We start from the raw sequence: 24,518 nt of genomic DNA, 5'->3' as shown, positions 1-24,518 counted from the left end.
TTGTATCAGAATAAAATTCCCCCTTGTGCTCTTTTGCCTGTAACGTTGAAGCCATAACTCATTTCACTTCTCTCTCTTTCTCTCTGAGAAAGAAAAGCACAAATAATAACTAACCATAAACCTTTGCTGTCATTTGTCCTAAAAGTGGTGTACAATTTTTCAGCTCTGATTCACTGTAAAATCCAAAGGCGGGAATGATTGAAAAGTGGTATCAGATCAGGTATCTGACTCAATTCTCTATTGAAACGGAAAACTATGGGAAAATGCTTTATAGGGAAAGGATTTATTAGGACAGGAAATGCTGAAGAACAGCTAGGAAACACAAAGTGAAAAAAACAGAGCTGAAAATAATGCAGATTTATGATTCAGCACCCACCTCATAAAGACACGTAGATTAACTCAAGGTGACCTATAAGTTGTTAACAAACGTCTGTATGAGCTGAGCTGGTAATATACAGCTGAAATCCCTCTCTCATTTAAAACAGCAAGTACTTAACAAAGACCTGTTTGTTATCCAGTCCCCAAGCTTCCCGTTAAGTGGGCTGCCAGCCAACGACAGTACAGTGAAGGTACCCAAATTAATGTCATCAAGACTGGCAGCCTACAGGATGAAAAAGACCCATCAAGTTATATCTACAATCTTGAACCAAAATAAACACTATTCTACCAAGTCTCCTCCATTCATAAGTAAGTAAGAGGTATTAAAGAACACATGTTTATTAATGCTGTACTTTCATTAAATCCTGCTCAGGAAAATTGTTGAAAGTTTGGGCAGATAATTAAAAAGTTAAAAGGAGTTTTGCTATTTGACCCATAAAACAGTCTTTGGGTTAACCTCTTTCTAGCCCACTTCTTTTACACATTGCTTGTAAGATGCTTGCAAAAAGTACACTCTATGGGAAACTAAAGGAAGTGGCCTGTAACAATTATATTATTAAATAGCAGTGGGCCTTCAAACATCAAGGGCTCAGAGATACCACGTTAGAAAATGTCAGTGCAATCTTACAGGCTTAGTAATCTATAGATGAGTTACTTCAGCATTAAAAAGCAACATTCTTTCATCGCAAGGGTTCTAATTAGCGAGCAATGAAAACATACGTATGTTCTGCAAAAGTGTGTGAACACATAGGTCAGAACTGATCGGATCCTAACCTGCCATGCTATCGACAGCCGCCAGCAAAGTGACAGCTCCAGCCTTTTTTTAGGTTTACAGTTGTGTTTCGGAGTCTTCAGTTTGGGTGAAGATGAGATTTTACTTTCTACTGTTAAAAGAACGTCCAATGTCCTCGACTTACATAGTTCCAGTAAACACTGTTTTAAGAAAATTACTAAATACTTTGAAACATAAAAAACTGCAAGTGTTGGTCATGCTGGACTTCCTCTAAAAAACATCAGAGATTTTTAAGAGGTGACGGTTTCAGTCACACATGTTTTTCTGTTCTTGACCTAAAATCAGGCCTGTGAAGATCATGTATTTTTGCCTTCTATTCTAAGGTACAATAGTTGCTTTCTAAAGCCCTACAATCCTCCAATGACAGATAAAATACTAATCTGTGTATTAAGGCAGAAATCCAAATATACTGCAGTCAATTGTCCAATTCCAAGATTCTTCTTATCATGTACAATACTATGAATGATTAAGAATAATTGAAAGATGAACTGATTATAAACTCAGTATAAGATACTAGCATATAGCACTTCATTTAATTCCTACAGATTATTACTGTCAACTAGATATTTGTCGATGTACGTTAGCCTACTTTGAACTGTTCTAGGAAAAAAACCCAACATAAATAATGCTGATTTCCCTAGAGCTCAGATGATAATCACAGGATATATAGTTCTACTTAGCTCTATACCATCCCTTTCACTGTGATTTCTTCTAGCACTACTTGTGGCATGTCCTTAAACAGAAACAGGACAGGATTCTTCTTGGTTCTTCTTGGAATCTCTATTCATTTTTTGTTATTGTCGTAGATGAGAGTATAATTTTTTAAGTCAGGAAAGTGTCGATATTAATAGTCTAATACATAATTGCTTCATCACATCTCGTAAGTGAGACTGACTAAGGAAAATGAAAATAGCTTCATTTCCCTTCAAAGATAGGAATCGGGGGGGAAAGCTGCAACGTGCCCTGCCAATCACAGATGTTCCAGTACCACATAATGAAATTGAAAAACAAACAACTGAAAAGGAAATAAAGCATTTTCTTAAACACCAAACAATTAATCTACGAAATATTCATCCATAAATTGGCATCAAGGTAAATTCTTAATAGGAATTTAATTAAAAAAAGAGAACTTCACTTATGTAGATTGTAAAAACAGGTAACAGAAGTGACTTTAGAGCCTAAACTCCATACGCTTCCAAACATTTTCGGAAAGTGAGATTATCAGTCAGGGTAAAATTGTAAGGATAAGAAACATTAGTTTAAAAGCCTTATGTTTCTGCAGAGCAAATCCATGATAATCCGTCCTAATAACAGGATTCCACGTGTAAGACTTCAAAAAGAACAGATAGAAGTTTTAGGAAGAATTACCAAACACTCTGGCTACAAATCCGAGGGGAAACTGGGAGGCAAACATGGTGAGAAACCAGGGAGCAGCATAGAGGCTGGGGCCAATCTCATGTTCCTCTAGATGGTTATAGAGATCTCGATGGTAGTCATGAAGTAGTCGAGACAGTTGATACATCTGGATCTGCATGAATAAGGATAAAGAGATGAAAGATGAACATGTTTTAACACTCATAGTAGCAAAGTCCGTGCTTCACACTCTTACATGAAACAGAGAAAGATATTTATTAATTGATGTTTGGATGGAATTGTGCGAAGAAAAGAAATACTCAGAAGCCATCTAAAAGACAGATGACCAGGACAGATCCCCTGAGAGCCTATGACAGGCTTATTTCAAGGTCATTTGAATCTCATACAACACCCAACAGAATTCTTCCCATTTATGGTTTTCATTATTTCTCTGATGGTCTTTTTATTTGAAACTAGCGCATTTAAGATGATGTATTCTTTTCCCAGATTGTCCTTCCCCACTTTTGAGAACTGAATTTAAGTTCAAGTCCAGATTTTGACAACGCTATCTATATTGCATTATTATGATTTACCACCAGCATCCTTCTATTAGAAAAAGTGAAATCATACCTGTAAAATTGTCATGTCCGGACGATATTGTTTTCTCAGGCCCACGTCAAACATGAGAAACTTTAGCATTTTAAAAGCATCTTCTTCACTCATATGAAGTAGTAAAACTCCTGCTACAAAACTAAGGCCCTGGCAATATCCTACTTCCTGGTCCAGAAGAGAATAGGCCTTCAAAATATTGTAGAGTGACAGCTGCCCAGCTCCCAGCTGTGCTGAGAAGTATGGATGTGTTGGAAACGTGCGCCCTGTGAAAACAGTTGAAGTTAGCAACTTAAACTAAAAAAAACCCAACCCTCACCATGTTATCAAATTAAACAGTCTTTCAAAAAGGTAGATTCTTTTGGAAAGTAGATTCTGAGTCAACCCACAGAAAGACCATTAAAAAGTCAGTAAAAACCAATTGACTCTTATGCTCTGCTACTGTTTTGTTACAGTAGTTGCAAAATTAATTTAGAAATTGTCAGGGGGATGGGGACAAACTGTCAGAACAGCTGAATAACTGGTTCTTAAGTCTGGCCCTTGATCAGTTTGTTAAAGGCATTATAGGTTGCCGATAACAATGGGAGACTGGATTCAGTGGATCAATGAGTCACACGGTCCTCTTTTCCTGAGTAAAAAGTGTTAGCTTTTAGACAAATATTAGGATCCAGGCACAGACTTAGAATATCTGAACTCTCTCGATGACAGGGTACCTGTAGCCTTTGTTCTAGCTGATGCCTCATCAGAGAGGGTCATTAATGACCTGGAAAATTGGGCAGAGAGCACCCTCAGCGAGTTTGCAGATGACACAAAGCTGGGAGGAGTGGCTGATAGAACAGAGGGTCATGCTACCCTTCTGAGGGACCTCAACAGGCTAGAGAAACGGGCTGACAAGAACCTCATCAAGTCAACAAAAGGAAGTGAAAAAAATCCTGCACCAGGGGAGGAACAACCCCATGTGGTGGTACATGCTGGGGACCACCCATCTGGAAAGCAGCTTTGCAGAAAAGGACCTGGGGGTCCTCGTGTCACCAAGTTGAACATGAAGCAGCAATGTGCCCTTGCAGCAAAGAAGGCTAATAGTATCCTGGGCTGCAGTAGGCAGAGCATTGCCAGAGAGTCTAGGGAGGTGATCCTTCCCCTCTACTCAGCACTGAGAGGCCACACCTGGAGTGCTGTGCCCAGTTCTGGGCTCCCCAGTACAAGAGAGATAAGGACATACTGCATAGTCCAGCAAAGGACCACTAAAATGATGAAGGGACTGCAGCATCTCCTATGAAGAAAGGCTTAGAGACCTGGGATGTTCAGCTTGGAGAAGAAAAGGCTCAGGGGGCTCTTATCACAACTAAGATTTGTTATGCAAATTTCTGATGCACAAATAGCCAGTGGAAGGGACCGAAGAGGAGGGAGCCAGGCTCTTCTAAGCAGTGCCCACTAACAGGGCAAAAGGCAATGGGCACAAATTGAAATACAGGAAATGGCACCTAACATAAAAAAAAAAAAAAATCTTATTGTAAGGGTGGCCAGACATTGGCACTGGCTGCCCAGAGAAGTTGCAGAATCTCCATCTATGGACATATTCAAAATCTGAGCAAACATAGTCCTGGGCAGCCTGCTTTAAATGACCCTGTTTTGAGCAGGGGGGTTGGACTAGATGATCTCAAGATGTCCCTTCCAACCTCAACTACTTTGTGATTCTGTGAACAGAGACATTAAAGGGGTCACTTTTACAAAGTGTTTTTCAAAAACTTTTCCAAAAGGGAATATTTTAATTTCTAGGAAAAAAACCCTCCACCTATCAAGATTTACCCTGTGAAATACCTCAGCTGAGAAGAAATTTGAATACTTCTTTTGTTCTAGTATTAAGTGGAGCTTGTTTTTCAGTTGCCCACTTGTTAAATACCACCCCACCCTTTAGCCCCTGGAATGCCGCTGTGCTGCCAGATAATATCAGAGCTCCTCTTTCAAAAAGACAAAGCCCAGGGCAGAGTCCTTCTGCCATCTGGTAACTGCTCTGGCCTGTCACATGGGACACTGGCATTCAGTTCCTGAGCAGGTTTCCCCCTGCCCAGGATGTCACAGAGTCCAATGTTACAGGAGAAACACTTCCAGCTTCCAAATGAGAAGGAACTTGTGTTCCTTTGCAAAGGAATCCTCTGCCTGAATGGCAAGTTATTACAGCACAATCCAAAGGCAGACCTGTACTGCCTCACTCACACAGCAAGGCTTCTTTCATGTAAGTCATGAAGAACAGTTACAAGCTGAACAAGAATAAGAACACAAAGAAGTTCTAAAATACAATAAATGGAAGAGGAGCTAAGAACAACTGCTAAACTCACAAGCCGATTTGTTTCTGAGTGCCCTGGTGATGACTTAACTAAGAATTTTAGCTTTTACCTAGAGCAAACAACTCCTGGCCCTGCTGAAAAGAGACTCTAAATGAACTGCGATACCTCAAGAATGCCAGAATGAGAAACTAAGTACCTACTACTTTATTTTTGAAATGTCATAAAACAAAACATAATTTTCTAATGTGTTCAGCAAACACTCAGTGATGAGTACAGCAGTTTCCTACACTGATAGCATCTGGAAGTGTTTACCCTACCTTATGGAAAGAAGAACTCTTTTACTGAACGTGACTTTGGTGTTGAGGACCTGAAATCCCCAGTGACTGTAGTGGTTGTGCAGGTGGGGCCACAAAAGGAAATACACAGAAAAGCCTTCAGGGAATTGTGGCTTTGTTCTTGTCCGTTTACTAAATAGCACTGTGACATGTAAACTTGGGCAGGAACGTGGCTGCTGTACCTTACCTCTGCACGCAGATGCACACCGCTGTCATTCTCAGGAAGCACTATTTACAGCTGAAGATGCATTGATTCAAATGTGAGCAACACTATTATGGTTTTGGCTTATACAGCGTTAGCAGGACCTCTTTAGCTTAATTTGGGAAAGCTTTTTAAATATTATAACCATGTATTGCAAGAACATAGGTTTTTCTCTCAAGGGAAAAGTGCTTGCTTTCAGAAGGATTCTTAAAGATTTAAGAGAAAACGCTTCTGATAGCCTGAAGGAACACAAGTGAGAACATGCAAATTCCTTCTAGATGCCTACCCAGTTACGCTGCCTGATACTCTGCAGCACTACTCTATTGCAATGTGAATCACTAGGAAACCAGGAAGTCTTCAGCTTCCTAGTTTCATCTTACTGAAATAATAGGGCCAAATCCTCCCCTGAGCTAACGGGCTAGCAAATAGCTCCCTGGCAAAAACAACGCTTTGCGTGAAAACTGCCATGAAGTTACCAATTTGCCAACAGGTGCAGTGATTTATTTCTGCAAGCAGAGCAGGCAGCTAAAAGGAGAAAGCATTTGTGTGTAGAACCAGGCAGAAAATACGATCAGCTTGCTGAGCCAGCAAGCCCCAATCCGCCGCGTGAGCCAACCAAGCTCAGGCTGACTGTGCTCCCTACTCTCCAGGAGCTGTCTCACCCCTCTCTCCTCTGATGAAGGTGTTCAATTCACTAACCCAGCACAAAACTATTCATCCCTCACTGAGGCACTTCAGTGTGACAGAATCCCAACGTTCATGGCCGGGGATATCAGCAGCAGGTATGCCGAGTTGACCGGTAGATACTTGCTAGCAAAGACCTTAACAAAACCATCTGGGAGCAGCAACCAGAGACAGTAACGACATTTAATACTGATCAACATCTTACAGACCATACTGACTTTTGGTCTTATTAAATGTTCTTGGGTTTTGTTATCGTCTTCAGTCCAGCAGTGGCAAGAGTTAATCACTGAAAGACAATCTCACACAAGGAAACTAGAAGTGATAAAGGAAGAGGACCAGGAAAAGTAAAAGGAAGGGTTAAGAATGGCACCATTTTTTTTTGAGCTATATGAAGACTACTCTTTTACAATTATCTGGAGCAGTCTCTTCTGCTCCTACCCTAAAACAATCATTTCATTCCATTTAGATTTCCTTTCACATGTTTCCTTCTAGTACTAGAAGAAACTTTTTCATTTCTGAATGATAAATGTGAGGGAAAATGGAAAACTCTACTGAAGAAGATCAAAAGCCTGCCTCAAGCTGACCTACCAGTAATGTCAAATTTAAGATTTTTGGTTCCTAACCTCTCACTACTGAACTCAAATAGTTTATGTGCCTCCACAGAACCAATTCACTGTCCCTAAATCAGGAGCCAGCTACTACTTAAAAGTAGGCAGTGAATTAGATGTGAACAAGCTGCCTTAAAAAAAGCCTTAAAATTATTATTAAAAAGAGCTTCTTTCATAATTGTTTTAATACAAGTAAAAATAGCAACTACTAGCAACTACCCATTAAAAAAAGCAAAAAAAGTGGAAAAAACGAAAGTTCTGCATCATTTCAAGTAAAAGTGTTTAACAGAGACAGATATCACTGGACATCACGAATGAATAACACATGTTATTCAACAGTTTGAACTTAAATATTGACTTCTCAACAATTTGTATTCCACGGGCCTGTGGAGTTCACTGTCAATATCTGAAATACAGATTCATTACAATTACATCTAGCAATCTCTTATTAACCACATGTTGCAAAGGATCTCTGTGCTTGAAATGCAGATTTTGCTTTTTCTTATGGTGTCCAGTAATAGTTTTCACTCGTATCAGCTTAAAAGCAGTTCTTACCAACAATCTATTATTAAATGGTGAGAGGCTTTTTGTGTGTTACCTTCTTTTATTTAATTCTCTTCCTGAGATCATAAACCCCTTATTTTGATTTCAGACCACTACTGTACTTACCTAGGTCAATAAGTATTGCATGTTGCTGGGAAGTTAGTTGTTTTAAGAGCTCTTTATAAGGTGTGTCCTTTGGTTGTTGTTTGCTCGGAAACTGATGTTTAAGATGGTATTGCTCTGCTAGAAACTTCCAGATCTCCCCACGGTGGTGACGTGGTACTCCTGAGAAAAGTCAGTCGTTAAAACAGTAATTTGTACTCATACTGAGGGTTCAGCTATAGTTGAGCTAACAGGATTGAGGAACTGAAGATCCCTATCTGCTAGATATGCAAGCTGATCCCTATCTGCTAGATCTGTATCTGCTATCTCCAATAGACCACAGAAGCAGATCACACTACAGTGCTTATACTTCCTCGACCAATAAAACACATCAGCATCTTAACAGGAGAGATTTAAGGTAGAAAGAGGGTGAGCTGCCCACACCTAAGGTTCCCACTCACATTCTGTCAGATGTACTCAGAGAGGCAGCAAAAAATGCAATACTTGTCTCTGAGAAGTTATACGCTTATCTCCCATTTTTCCATGTAAAGTACACAATAAAGCACTGCAACAGAACTAATTAACATTTTTCACTAATAATAGCACTGACATTGTTGTTAGGAGTAAGTTTTAGGAAGGTAGGATGCACACATACCAGAAGTATAAACAAGTACAAATGAGATGAGATCCAGAGACTACAACAGAAGGCAGATAATCAGAAAGCAAGTACTGTATTTCTAGTTTTGCTATTAGTTTGCTGAATGACTGACTCATAAAAATGTTTTAAAGCTTGAATTTCTTTCTCTATAGAAAGGGATGACGCTACTTGACTATTTCACATAGGTAATGGTAGCCTTCATTTGTATCTATATGCAAAGCTCTAGAAGTAACAGACAGGTTATTGTTACATGCATACTGTATTTAGCACAAGACTGGCACTATTAAGTCACCCACACAAGAAATCAATACATCAATATTCTTTGTGAAAGTATTCTATCTAATCCATGATGTACTGGAACCATATATTACAGTTTGAAGTAACTTATGGCTTAAAGTTTTTTGGACTGCTTTTTTCTTTTGGTATATATGTAACATATGGATGACAACAACAATAGGAGAAATCAAAATTAAGTCAAGCATACAACGTACATGGAAAGATAACAAAACACATTAGAGCAATTTCACTGCCTTCTCTCATATAAGCACAAAAGGATATGAATTTATCTCTGTAATACTTACCTTTACTACACTATCGTAATCCAGAGACAACTGCTTGAAAATGAAATGCTAGTAGAACGTACAATATTACTTTAGGGAACTTAAACCCAATTATCGGAAAAGTCTCCAACATGAAACAGTGAGGGAAAGTCCTGTTTCAGACACTAGATGAGCCAGGTTCTCCTCTTCACATACACATCCAAAATCCCATTAGCTTCAGTGAGGTTGAATGTGTCCCATAGGGCAGAACTGGCTTAATAGTGCACATTTACAGCTGCATAATTACTAATTAATTAAAATTCCCTTTGAGGAAGTAGTCCGATATTATCTCTGTATGCTGCATCGTACATGTAAAATAAAGTTTACTACTTCCTAAATGAAAGATGCGCTATATTTAAACATCTACTACAGAGTAAATTATAGGTCAACACTATGTATTTGTTACCCTAATTTAAGCCCCATGCTTACTGAAACCTGCATTTCTTACCTGTTTGCCTTGCTTACTCAAGTAATTTTTAATGGTTTTGGTTTAAGCTAGAATTTGTTAAACTCATTTTTAATGCAAGTTTCATTTCTGCATATGTATGAAATTGGACATCACTCTAAGAACTCTGACACAACTGGGCTCTAGAGAGCAGAGCACAATAATAGCATCAAGAGCTAAGGATAAATTTCCCCATTTACTGGCTACTTGTATGTGCTTCTTATTAGCAATCTGCTAAGCAGGGCGGTACTTATTTATTTACTTATTTTGCATCACTCCAACTTTTTAAGTTTTATTTTGAGCTCTAACACAGGCCAGCATCACTGGACTATCAACAGAAACTAAATTTTTCTCATGCTCAAATATCGACTGGACAGAGCCCTTTACCTGCATGAATGGAAGGAAACCTGGGATAATGAGCTTCCCTTACTGTGCAGAGATTTGTGCTTGGGACATTTGATATTCTTAGAAATCTAGACTTACCTAGTCATCTTAGATGGACAATTTGGTTTCATTTGCTTGAATATAGGCAGGTGCAATATTTAAAATATTAACCTTCTGCTAGTGGTGAATGCTTGACACTTCCTTTACACGTTGGAAAGCTTTGTATGGAACTACAAAAAGCTCCTTGGAGTAGCCATCTTCACCACTGGCTACATACAGCACTCAACATAAGACCTTTGGGTCCAACCGTGGCATAAATAACACTGAGTAATAACCCAACTTCTTGGAACATTTAAAAAACATCCTTAGGTTACATTCCTTTTGATGGAGTGGAGAGACGGGCTGGTTGCTCAGCCCTGCAGTTGTGAGGAAGACTGTAAGAGGCGTTCACAGGTACAACGTGTTGTTGAACTCAGAAAAAAGGCAGTTCTACAGAGATATGCACATATACTGTTTGTATACACAGATTTTCCAGATAATAGTGCACACAGTTTCTGCAGTTATTTACACAGTCATTTCTTTGGCATTATCCAGGCTTTTAAGTTATAAAATTAGATTGCAACAATTTTAATACATTGAGGTACTGTACTACTCTCCTGTAAGGACAAATGTTATTCAAAAATGAATACCGAGTACTGTAACTCCAGCTACCGCTGGAAGGGACTGTTACTTGCATATGCATAACCATGAAGATACCGAACATTGGCACATGTTTAGTCAGCAACCGGAGGAACAGCTCTAGTGAGAATCTGGTTATAAGGAGTGGTTGAGGGGTCACCCTATTGCTTTTCTAATACTATTTACATGGATTTCAACAACTCAAAATAACAAACTATGCTTACCTTGCCCAACAGCAGAGTGTATTTTTTCCATATCAAATTTGATCTTTGACCTTCCAGGTGTACTCAACATTTTTTCCCAAATCAAAGTTACTTCTTTCAAGCACGGTGTGATTTCTTCATAGTCAAGTTTCAGACGTCTGTTCTGCAAATTGTTTTCTGAAGCTAGGAAGTGATATATTGAATGCGCCAGTTAATATTGTTTACTATTTGTAAAACGGATTAACTTAGAACTTCATCGTGCAATCTACATAAAATTAAAACCTATTAATTCTGAAACATTACATGTCTATATTTCTGTGACTGTGGTGCGTTTTGGTAGTTTGGTTTTTTATGTGTGCAGTTTTTTGTTTGATTGATTGTTTTTTGGGGCTTTTGTTGTTGTTTTAAGATACCATATGCAATACTAAATGTGTTTGGCCTGTTAAATTACAGCTAGTCAACTCTTAAACGTGAAAAAACATGAGAGATAATGAATAATGAAATAAACACAAGATTTTTCCAAATGATTTTTCAATTTCCCAGTTCTTAAAAAAAAAATATTATTGTAGAAGACCTACCCCAAACAAAAATACAAAAAACAATATAGTAATCTACTTCTTATAGCATACAACTCCATACCAGAAATGGCAAAGTAAAAAAAATTACTTTAAAGGTGATCATTCACATGTCCATTTTTATAGACCACATAAAAAAGAAAGTTCAAGTATGGAAAATTTCAGAACCCTGAGCACAAATAGGACCATAAACATATGAGGCTTTCTTAAAGCCTCCACTGAAGAAATCAGAACAACAGTCAATGCATAACTCAGTCTTAAATAAGACATTTTAGATCACCAGAGCTCCTGGAGCAAAGATGCACTGTAGTATTGGTGATTTTCTCAGATTACAATTTATAAGAATATTGCACTGTGAAGTCATGTGTTATCTATAAGGGATTTAAAAACAATATATAAATTAATCAATAGCTTGGAAAGCATCAGAAAAACATGGCAAAAATGAAAAATAATTCTGTAGCTGGGTGTTAATTCCAAAGTTTAGAAGTGGGGTGAGAATTTCAAAGGGACTCCTGGTAAAGCTTTTAAAGTTTGTTTCTGTTGGGGTTCTTTAGTGCTAGAAAGTACCTGGAAAAAAGGGTTTATTAATGGCATTCATAGAAACTGAATAATAAAGCACCTTTTGGGACAGTGGATGAATTTGTGCAGGTCACAACACTGAAAAAACAGAAGAGGTATTTTAGCTTAGATGGGGAAAAAAGGTGCAGCGCAGATGCGACAGAAAGATGTCAGACATCTGTTCCTAAAAGGCATGAAATGCTCAAAGAAAATGCTGTGAGGAAACTGAGAAGAAGAGAGCACTATGGAGTGAAATAGACTGTGGTAAGTCTATGGAGAATTTAACAAAATGGGTACTTCAATTTTTTAATTGGGCTGCAATGTGGCTGAGGACTGAATGCACCTTGCTCCAGGACAAGAGGCCAGGGATGTGGTCAGCAGCTCCCTACTTGAAAAAATGAGCACAGCAAAGGTTCAAGAGGCATAAATGACTGAAAAGGTTCCATAGTACTAAACAAAAATTAACAAATACTGTTCCTCAATAACACCCATTGAGCAAATTACAAATAACACGATTTAGAACCAAAGTTTATGAAATACTGTATCATGAAGCGACCATGATTTTTAATTATGCTGACATGATGTATTCACAGTATTTCATTGTTGGGGTGATGCATTACTGCGAACAAGATACTCTCATTTTGAGGACATTCCTCCATACCTCATAAGGCTATTGCTACTTTTGATGATTTCACAGTGTGAACTCACCAAAATCACACTCCTGTAGGTTACAGTCTAGAGACAATCTATGTTAAAAGGATGTTATCTTTTGATAGTTTAACTCTCCATTGTTTGTATGTTCAACTTTTTTATACAAATTTACTAAACAGTTAAAAATCACTGGAAATTTCCATGGCCCATGGTGACACTAAAATAGCCAACACAACTAAGCTCATTTTGTTTTGATATTTGTAGCTGTAATTAAGGTTTTTTAAATTATCAAATTCTGAGAGTCGCAAAGGGTTAGCTTGTCCTGTACTCCCACTGAGTAAAACAAGATTCTAGATTTTAAAAATGGAAAAAGAGAACCGTTTATATTTGGGAAGTGTCCACCTTACCTCCCTATCCTGTAGTTGCTTTCACATGTGAATGACTTCATTCAGTGCAGTTATTCATGTGAGTTATGATGTTACCTAAGTGTTTGCAAGATCTGGACCTCATAGCATTTCATTTTGACATTTTCTAATTTAGTTTTTGACTTTTCTCTTTGAAGTAGCATATTTCATTTTAAGACGTGACTTTGGCTGCACATGTACTGACACATGCTTTACCCATCCTGATACAGACAGCTGTAGCTTAATTATACTCCTTAGGTTTTATTTTTTTCTTGTTGCTTTTGATTTTTCCCTGTAGATTATATTCAATGTTTAACCATAGACTCGTGTAAATAAAAGCACTGACAGTTTTGTTATAGCTGTGCGTCCATACTGAATGCAATGCTGTGTATGTAAACTCTTTGTCAACTTCTTCATGTTTTCTTCAGGTCAAATACAACATATTTATAAATTAGAATATTAAAAAAACCTTAAACCACAGGAGGCATTGTATGAAGGTAACTTTAAATGGCATTTAATTTTCAGATTATATGAAAACAAACCCAGAGAAATCTTTCAATGTTCCCCCTTTTGCAGATGAATGTTTTCTGGTGCTTGGCAACTTTTCACTCTTTTCAGACTTTTCTGCTTTATTCAATCTTATGCCATGTGCAGAAACATGACAGTGGGAGTGACATGTAAGGACCGAGGAGAGAATATGCCTTTATCAGCAAGCTTATTTAGATACTGACATAACCCAATTCCAAATATCACACTTAAACATTATTAGTAAAGATGCAACACACTGTCCATTTAATGTTAATATTTCGTTCAGTATTAAACAGTAGTACTCTGAGAATTATTACTACATGTAAATATGTATTTTTACTTCCCAGAGATCAAAGCGTTAGAACATGTGGCATTACATTACAAAGCTGTGCTCACTGCAGCATAGTCATCTGTTTTCTCAAGTACTGTCTCATCATCTCACCTCTTCCTGCAGCAGCTACCCAGGACAACTTCCTCACTCCACAGCACGTACTGCACAGCCTGGGTCTTCAGTCACGCCAACACCTGTCTCATTCAATCACCAACTAGCTTCAGACATGCTCGTCTTAGTGAATTTGTGACAGTTTTGCGACTGTTTCTTTTGGGTAGAAACAAATGGAGCATCTAACTAAACTTGCTAAAATTGTTATTGAAATTAACGTCCTGCAGTTGCCAAAAACTTGACTGCAGGCTGCAGATTCAGGTAACTTGAATACAAGAGAATTTAAAAAAAGAATAACAATCTGAGTATAAATACACAAAAAAGAGAAAATTTATTTCTAAATGCTAGGTCCCATAAAAATTCCAAGTTGCAGAACAACTTGATGGCAGCTCATTTATGATAGCACTGCTCTAAGTTGAAGGCGTTTAATAAATCACTGCTCTTGGTACCTCTTTCTCCAGATGGTCTTACCATAGAATCATAGAATCTTCATGGTTGGAAAGGACCTTTGAGATCATTGAGTCCAACCATACACACACAAAAAACCCCCTACAATCTCTGCCACTAGAGCATGCCCTGAAGTGCCACATCTAGACGTTTCTTAAACGCCTCTAGGGATGGTGACCCAACCACCTCCCTGGGCAGGCTGTTCCAGTGCCTGACCACTCTTTCAGTAAAGTAATTCTTCCTAATATCTAATCTAAACCTCCCCTGCTGCAACTTCAGACCATTTCCTCTGGTCCTGTCATTATTCACCTGGGAGAAGAGGCCAACACCCACCTCTCTACAACCTCCTTCCAGGTAGTTGTAGAGGGCAATGAGGCCTCCCCTCAGCCTCCTCTTCTCCAAGCTAAACATGCCCAGCTCCCTCAGCCTCTCCTCATATGACCTGGTCTCCAGACCCCTCACCAGCCTGGTAGCTCTCCTCTGGACACGCTCCAGCACTTCAATGTCCCTCTTGTACAGAGGGGCCCAGAACTGAACACAGCACTCGAGGTGAGGCCTCACCAGTGCCGAGTACAGAGGCACCATCACTTCCCTGCTCCTGCTGGCCACGCTATTCCTGATACAAGCCAGAATGCTGTTGGCCCTCTTGGCCACCTGGGCACACTGCTGGCTCATGTTAAGCTGGCCGTCCACCAGCACCCCCAGGTCCTTTTCTGCTGGGCAGCTTTCCAGCCACTCTTCCCCAAGCCTGTAGCGTTGCTTGGGGTTGTTGTGGCTGAAATGCAGGACCCGGCACTTGGCCTTATTAAACCTCATACAGTTGGCCTTGGCCCATCGATCCAGCCTGTCCAGGTCCCTCTGTAGAGCCTTCCTACCCTCAAGCAGATCAACACTCCCACCTAGTCTAGTGTCATCTGCAAACTTACCGAGGGTGCACTCAATCCCCTCATCCAGATCATTGATAAAGATATCAAACAAAACTGGCCCGAAAGCTGGGCCCTGAGGGACACCACTGGTGACCTGCCGCCGAGAGGATTTCACCCCATTAATCACAACTCTCTGGGCATGGCCATCCAGCCAGTTTTTTATCCAGTGAAGAGTACACTTGTCTATGCCAATGTCTTGGTCCATTACTGAAGGGCATTGTACATTTGGTATACATTGCCATATTTTACTTTACTGGATTAGCAAGTACTTTTGCTGGGAACATGCCTGTCACCTGTAGGGTTCTTAGGAAACTCAGGTATCAGGTGTTCTTCAGATATCAGGGTGGAAATAGGAGAGCTATACTAATTAGGAGCAAATAGCCTACAGGTGGGCTAAGTGTTCTGGGAGGCCATATCCAACATTTGAGAGGCATTTTCTCCTTCAGCCAGGAGTCTCAGCTCAAGTTTAAAGAAGGATTTCATGTTTGGTATACTGACCTTTTCACACAGCTGGGCCCTTTCTCTACACAGTTGTTCTTCCTGGAGGTCAATCCTTTCTCAAGTTTACACAAAGGCTAAGAAGAATTGCCATTTTCATGCCAGGTACTTCACCCTTTGAGGATCCAGGTGCCTACTTCCTTCCTGAACATCTAAAGTCAGCCAAATAAACATTTCTGTCCTCATCATTCATATCTTCAAAGAAGCAGCTCTCAAGGGCAATCAGTTATAATTCTGTATGCAGCTGCTAAAATGAAACGTGTATTCTTAATCAGCTGTGTTTTATGTGTACAAATTGCCACCACAACAGATTTCTTGCAGCTACACATTCAGCCACAGAAAAGTTTTGATTAAGAATAACTGCAACTTCCGGTTTCTCAAGCTCCTTCTCACCCTTCTGACTGATCTAAGTCATTACTACTCCATACAAACCTTCCTTGCATAGTGTGCGTACACAGGCAGGCACCCATAGAAGGCCGCAACCAGCTCCTTAAGAACTTCAATTCAACTTCAAGACTGGCTAAACAGAATGTTGCAATGACCAATAACTAGACAATGACCTATGGATGCGAATGTAGAAAAGAATGCAGTTCATGATAGTGATTGTACTGAATTCCTTGTCAGAGCTTCTAGAAAGGAGACTAAAGAACCCCAGCCATGGTAAAATTAAAGAGTACCAGTTAAGACCAAGGAAACAAATAATAAGGTGAAGTGATTAAAAAAAAAAAAAAAAAAGGTGTAAATTGTAACCTGTGCTAATGAGAGCTGAGGGAGATGCTGCTAAGCTGATTTACCTGTATGTTGTTAAAATGTTTCATTAAGGCTTGGTCCAATCCACTGCCAAGGTCACAGAGCAAAACAAAGTGAACTTGTATTGCAGTAGGCTGTAATCAAGAACTTCACCAACCTTGTAACTTCTGGTTTTCTTTCTCCATTCTGAGGAGCAGTATCTGCTGAATAATGGCTTTCTTCCACAACTCGCGAAGCTCACGGGGTGTCCGTTTCCTTTCTTCTTTCACTGGCCCAAAGGGGCCATCTTCACACACTGGTTCCAATGGGGATCTCGGTGGAAGTTCTCCCAATTCGGAATAATCTTGAAAAGAGAGAAGCTGTTGTGAACTACTTAGATTTCAGGAATACGTGAATGAAGGGACACATTTTCAAAGATTGCATATATGTACATACGCATCTACATATACACACACCCCCACACACACACCCACTATGTAGGAGGTAGCAATACCAAGCAAGGGTTCCCAAATGACAGTCTTAAACAGATTTATAAACTGCTTCTGAATAAGAATCATATGGGCCAAAGCCTGAAATATTTTTTTTCTATAAGCTGATAAAAACATTGTACTATGCATCAAGATGGCGACTTGCTAATTACAGCTTTACAAGGACAGAACTAAAAAGGAAAAGGCAAGTTTGAGAAATTGCAAAAATACAACCTACAGCTGAAACCTGGCGTGATTCACATAGCAGACCAAAGCAAATATAGCACCCACATCATTTAAAGAATAATCACTAAACCGTGCTTAACAAAGAAAACACACACACCCTTACCTGCACAAACACACCACCACCTAAGGCCATACAATGGGATGATTACCTGTTCTTAAAGTAAACATGCAGAAAGGGAGACAGGCACCTAAGACATGTTTGCTCTCACTTCTAATTTTTAACCATGTCATAACCTTCTGCACTTTTTCTTTTGGCTTCAGCTGGTCTACAACAAAATGTTACCTTTTTGTATGCAAGGTAATTCTAAGAAGACTGAAAACACTACAGAAGAAAGTGAACATTAAACAAATCTCAGGCAAACTGAAAAATCTTCTCTTTTTAGAGAAATTGTGAACAACACTACTTTTAATCGAGTTCTCAACAGAAGAAGCATGAGTTCTTATACTTTGTTTTCTTAATGTCTGCTGCAGTATCACTTAATTTTGTTTTATACAGTTTCTCTGAAGGCTCAATAGCCTTTGATATAACCTGTATCTAGAAGAAAATTTACTCAATTCACCACCTTTAAAATGAATAGTCAAAACCAGCCATCTCTTCCTACCAAATTCCAAATGGAAAGCCATTGCAACAGCATTTCTCCTTAAGCCACACAGAATGGCTGTGAAACATCACCCTGAGGACAAGCTGACCAGTTACGCATGCAAGAAAGTGCTTTAAAAAAAAATAATCAATGCAACAGAAACCATTCCCCGGACTTTCCAGCCAAGGACAAGTACATCTGTGCATGCTACTTGAAACAACTCCTGGAGAAAGCACGCTCCTGAAACAATTATTCAGCAGGGTAGCTCAGTGGTCCATTTCTTTATCACTGGCTAGCACAGCAATAAAGACTTTGAATTAAACACATACACAAATTATCTCATCTCTACAAACTAACAAAATAAGAAGGTTTTCACCCCTTCACAATCTGCTCAGAAAGCTACCATATATTGACTCACACGGTTCATGTGCAGCTATTCTCTTCTTGTGTGTTGAAAGGCACTCTCACCACTAAGCTCAGATGACTACATAAGAATGGAAACGTTCACAGCTGTTGGCTTCTGCTTTTCTAAGTTTTGCCACTGTCAATCTTCTCCTCTCAAAGAGTCAGAGACAAATAGGGTGGGTCCAAAACCACCTGTTTTCTTATACAACATTTATTTGTTTGTTACGACAGTTAAACACAAGGGCTAAAAAATACACATAAAAAATAAATGCAACATTTTCAGCTAGCAGCACAAATGAAACCTTTACAAACTTGCACTCTGGATATAAGTGTGGATGCCCACACGTTGGGTATCTACAGCATTTTAGAGAAGAACGAACTTCATGAGAATGTGAATTAGGCAAAGGACAAATATTTGACACTTTAATAGCAATCACCATTTGTTGCAAGGAGAAGCAGGAAACAGTGACAGAAGCATTCAAAAATACAGCTGATTATGAAAAATATCAATACAATGAAAAAATTATATTATATCCCTCAAAAGGAAACTCTGAAACATTAATTTAAGTTTTTTCTTTACAGGTAAATGGAAGGACTTCTGTGGGCTAAGATCTGCAATGATAAAAGAGGTTTAGGTAAATGTCATCAGGTAGAGAAGGAAGACACACTTGATAATCCTCAACTTGTGTTGACAATTAAAGGAAAAATTATTTTGATTTGATTGTTGTTTTTGATGCATGCACTATCCTGTCAACAATGTTCTGTATATATAGTAGCTTTCATGCCAATTTTTCTCAGTGCTTATTAAAGAACATTATAAGGGAAATGCTCTTAAGGATAATGCTGGTAGAACTGCCTTGATTTGCTTGAATAAAATAATATACTTTAAAAAATTAAAATACCAACTCGAAGAGAAGTTTTTAATTTTCTCTAAGGCTGCATTACATGCACAAACTAACATTGCCATAAGAAAGTGGCATTAATGAAAATGGTCACCAAATGTTAATGCAAACATTGAAAGTGATCCAGAGAGGTACACCCTTATCCACTCTATGCTATCTGTAGTCTATTCACTTCTTATTATGTTCTTATAGCATTCAGTATAGAATCCAAGTAAACAAATATCTTCTCACCCTACACATCCTTTCAGTGGTTTATGGATCTCCCTTAGAGTCAGATATGTGTTCTGGTCTTCTGCATGTGTATATGCATGTATGCGTTAGAAAATATCTGAGTATCTACAGAGACACTTTATGGTTACCCACTTACAAAAAAAACCCAACAAAAAACAGTGTGCCAAAACACATGCAAGGAAATGGATTAAACATATTGCATTCCTAAAGCAAGAAAGAACATATCCAAGACCTAAAAATTTTTCTGGTTTTAGTATGCACATTCTACTTTCTCAGTGAAAATTTTGTGGATTGGTCTTCAACTACCAACTTAACAAAATATCACCTTCTGATTTATTGGAGGTGTTACTTACTTCTTGTCCTCCAGTGATCAAACTTACTGTGGCAACACTTGAACCACTCCAAAGCGTTAATTACTCAAGTCCATGGTCCTGCTCCCATTTAGGCTGAAAATTTCTTGTCTATTACTGACTAACCTGATAAGAGCAGTATTCACTATAAGAAATTTAACTCACAATGCTTAAGGCTATAAAAGAAAACAGAAAAGTTACAAAATTTTATAAGCTGAACAGTTATCATTATCAACCCTACCTCTAAGTCTTCTGTGGAACAGTCCTAGACTTGATTTTGCCTCTCAAATGGCAGTTCCTTTTCTATCCTTTCTTTCTTCTTATCACTTGTAGGCATTTAACAGAAAGTCTAAAGTCTACTCTGATAAAGCGCAACACATTCACAGCCTCCTTTCCTTCCCATCTCCACTGGCATGTAGCAGGATGTATAGAAACCAAAATGAACCTGTTTAACTGCTCATGTGGCTTGTCTAAAGTTTACAGAGTTGCATCATCTGTTTGTCTGGTAAAGGAGGCAGGGAGGTGGAATGTGCAGGTAATCCCCTAAAGCAAAGTAAAAAACCCAGACATTTGGTAAATCAGCACTAACCCATGTCCATGAATATACAACAAGGTGACCGACAGACATGCCGTCCAGCTTCCAGATCCAGAGCAGAAATTCTGTAACTAGAAACTGTGTATTTCATTATTATGCACAAATGATCTGGAGGATGGCAGAGAAAACAAAGATAAATAGTAGAGCAATTCAACTGAACATAACTGGGAGCTCACGTTACACTGAATTAAACTGCCATGTGTTAAAACCCAAGTAATGAGCAGCCTTCAAAACCTTTATGAGATTAGTAAGTGCACTTAAACAGGATCTGAACACTTCAGCACACACTGAAAGACTGCTTCCCTGTTCCTCTGCCAGTGTCGGCAGCTTTTGTTTACTTGTATTCCACTTTTGACCTGTACTCCTTTCAAATATGTTGCTCCCTTCCCTGCAGCTTCAATACAAAATTCTACTTTCATGCATGTTACTTCTACAAGCCTACCACACTTCTACTCTTTAAGGTTCAGGATTGGACAAGTTGACGCGATATTTGTTATATTTTATCAACACACAGGTTGTTTTCCATTTGAAGTTCATACTTGGACTACCCTTCAAAATTAGTCTTCTGCACATTGCACTTCTACAAGTCTTTGGTTCCAAACTAAGTATTCCTTGAGAAACAGCGTACTTCTCTGTCAAGCCACCACCTTTCCTGTGCTTGTGAGCACTTGTGCAAGGTAATGAACTCCTGATGAAACCGCTCATGAAGCAGATGGAAATGTTGCACAAATGTACTAGTGCATCCATATGTACCTCAAAAGCACTGCTCTGATGCTCTCACCACCTACTTATACAACCCAAGAAAGGACAAAGCCAATAGTAACAATGGACTGAGATGGAATTTGTACAGCAGATCCATTCATTCACACTCAGCTCTTTGGCTTCATGTGGCAGTGCTTCAATCCTAAAAGGCAGAGTATCCTTACACTCCAAAAGGATCAACATTAGACAGAACTCTCAGGTGCAAAGATGACACACAAAACAAAGTACAAAAGACTATGAAGAAAGTATCACGGTATATTGCTACCAGGGACCACACTAAAGAAAGTTTGCAAGTGAAAAGCTGGTGAATGACTACAGTAGTAATGAAGACAGACAACATTTGACTGGTTGTGATATAAACAGGAAATTTCATTACCTACAGAAGGAGCTACAACGCTGGGACCTGTGGAGGATATTGAAGTATTCCAACAGTGGGTTATTAAAATGTTGCCTTAAACCTTATTTTTTAGGAAATTTCATTTGTAATTGACTAGAAAAAAATTGATCAATAGTTTCTTATTCAATCAATCTCAGTATTAAACAAGGCTTTCCAAAAACAAGAACAAAAAAAGGAAACCCACTAAGAGAAACCACACACACAAAGTAAAAAAACATTAGAAGTGACAAACCCACCTAAAAGCCCAAATTTTAAAAACACTCTTTCAAAAACACTTAGTCTAACCAACCTCAAACACCAAAAACAAGATAACAAGATTCATCTTTGACTAGAAACTGCAACACTTCACATAGAAAAGAAGGGCTTGTTTTATTTTTATAGGAAGCTAAAAGGGAGGAGGCTCAAATATAATGCATTACCGCCATCCTCACGATGTTGCTGTTCACACGTGGCTCTCTAAATGCAGTGTTTACCAGTCACATCTGCTCTCCAGGGTTAAGAAGTCGGGCAAGATATAGTGAGAATGTAGGTGGAAGAATTCCATTAAGCATTTTATTTTCTGCATTACGCTATATTTCTTTGTTGCATTTTAAACATTAGAAAATTCAGCTTAGCAAAGAAACAAGAGAATCTTCACAGTCATGCAAGATTAAATTGCCCAAAAGAAAGGACTTTCACAAAATCCTTAGAGGGTTCTCTTCAGATCTTCCATTCAGGTAGTGCAACACCTTCCTTCATACACGATACAAAATTAAAGAGGAACTGCAAACTTCTGTAACCAGGAATACAATATTCCTATTATTTTACACAGATATCTGGAATATTTGACTTCCTAACCAAATGTGGTAACATGACTAGGACCCTTCTGTTACCTGAAAGCTTCAGCTATAGAATCACAAGAAGCAACAAGTTCTGCTATCTGACATACAACTTAAGGCAATGCCTGAATGAGGAGCTCTTGAAAATTTGTGTATTTCAATACAGTTGATTAAAATCAGCTCTGAGAGATGCTTTAGAGTTCGATTTTTCTTTTAAAGCCAAGAGCTTCTTAAAAAGTAATCACGACCTCCAAATTCACTCCATTTACTAATATTATCAAGCCCTAAGAAATGAATGCCCGGATATTTCAATGGATACAGAAGCCGTCACACATTATATGTGGTACCTCCTGCTTATAGCCAAGCTCCTATGCTGCAGATCAAGATTATGAGCGTATATTCGTTTTGAGAGGGACAGAACTCAGTAATCACTTCTAACCAACTGGCTTTATTATGGCATTTACGAAGCTAGTAATTAGTTAATTAATAACCATTTTGTTGCTAAAAAAGAACCATTAAAACAGTAGTGGAGGACACATTACAAATAATTTACACCACATAAACATTTTAACCATAGAATGCTAAAGCAACAGTTTTACAGTATTTGCAACACTATTACAAAATAGTAATTTTGTAATTTTGCTTAAATAATGGAAGAGATATAAACCTAACCACAAAGCAGATAGGCAGGTGCTATCCACAACTGGTTTTAAGAATAACAGCTCTTCATATCCAAAATTCTGCACTTAGGATTTAACATTTTGCTACCTCTGTCTGCCAGAGACTGAAATGCAATTCATTTTAATAAGTGAATCAGTTTTGGTTTTTTTCCCCCTGTACAAAGATACTCATACTTTCTAAAAGAATATTTTTCTGTAAGTCAAGTTGTAAAATATTATGTAGCTGTTCTGGCTAAGGTTCCTTTTTTTCATCTGAATCTATTTTCTGAGTACTGCTAAGCAATACCAAGTAACTCATTCCTCCAAATTGCAATTTCTTTCACTGTTCAACGTGTAACTCCACTCCACTGCCCACCTTAAAACAAATCACATATTCTCCAACCTAAAACTGGCACAGCTGTTATAAAAATCTTGCTGTCTGCTGCCAACACACCTCCTGCAGCAAGAAAGCTCATGACAAGCACCATCACTTTCCCACCATTTGCTTCAGAAAACTATTCACACCCCCTTTAAATCTAGCACCTGACTTTACTCCACTGGGAGTTTTCTGACAATCTGCAAAACAGTTCTCCCACTATGACCAATTCTGAACAGTCAATGTATGAAAACTGTAGTGAAAACAGTCCACTGCCCAGAGATTTGCAGATGCTGAATGAAAGTATGCAAGTATCCTGCTGCACTGCAGCGCAAGGTGAAGTTTTGCGATTACTCTGCACTGGTCTAAGTGTGTCCTGGTCCTGAGCACGGTAAGAGCAGCCACATATGTGTCCCTGCCTGCCTCCCTGTGCCTGCTCTGGTGCTCCTCTAACACCACGAGTGAGACTAGAAAACTCATCCAACTGAAAACCAACCATCTTTTTTGAGTAAGCACATACTTCAGCTGGTTTAAAATGATCACCAAGTTGTTCGCTGGTAAAAAGGTGAAGGGAAGTCAGAGAACTAGGAAGTTCTAAACCATTTGCATGGCCATAGAATGTGGCTCTTGTTAGAGAGGCTCTACAGAAGTATGACGATCTGCAAGTGGGGTGGGCAGGAATAAAGGTAAAAATCAAACAACTGAAGAAATACTTTTATTACTTAAAATGTTTAAGACAGTGAGTGGGAGAGCCAGAGTGAATTTTGTGTACTCATATACAGAAAACAGGCCAAAAAAGCTTTACAAAAAGAGATTAATGAAAACTTTCTTTCAAAAGAAATATAGTATTGTAACAGATCAAAGTATGATCCATTTTTTTAAGTGACCTGTGCTCCTCTTTTCCTATCTCTCCACTTTGCAGGATATAACACCCATTCCACCCCCACAAACAAATAAAAAAGAAAAATACCAGAGGACAAGACACTGAGTGTGTCTCAAAGCGGTGGCAAGAGAAACTCTGCCCCCAGTGCTCCACCCCACCCACAGCAGCACAAACACTCCTTGGGAAGTGGCAAACAGCAGGAGAT

The 24,518-nt window shown here is 38.7% G+C and overlaps 1 protein-coding gene across 10 annotated transcripts in view; it reads right to left on the bottom strand.

Moving 5' to 3' along the window:
* TBC1D1 (TBC1 domain family member 1) overlaps positions 1–24,518 on the bottom strand; it is a 112,737-nt gene that overhangs the window by 8,505 nt on the left and 79,714 nt on the right. For all 10 annotated transcript variants that reach the window (XM_074587790.1, XM_074587796.1, XM_074587797.1 and 7 more), the window contains 5 exons: positions 16,799–16,984; positions 10,884–11,045; positions 7,920–8,078; positions 3,155–3,399; positions 2,540–2,699 (listed from right to left, as the gene is read on the bottom strand). In XM_074587790.1, the coding sequence (XP_074443891.1) occupies positions 2,540–2,699; positions 3,155–3,399; positions 7,920–8,078; positions 10,884–11,045; positions 16,799–16,984 (912 nt within the window). The remainder of the gene's footprint in view (positions 1–2,539; positions 2,700–3,154; positions 3,400–7,919; positions 8,079–10,883; positions 11,046–16,798; positions 16,985–24,518) is intronic.

This window comes from Larus michahellis, chromosome 5, assembly GCF_964199755.1.
Source record: "Larus michahellis chromosome 5, bLarMic1.1, whole genome shotgun sequence".
Lineage (NCBI taxonomy): Eukaryota > Metazoa > Chordata > Aves > Charadriiformes > Laridae > Larus > Larus michahellis.
This window is presented reverse-complemented; position numbering and strand designations above follow the sequence as displayed.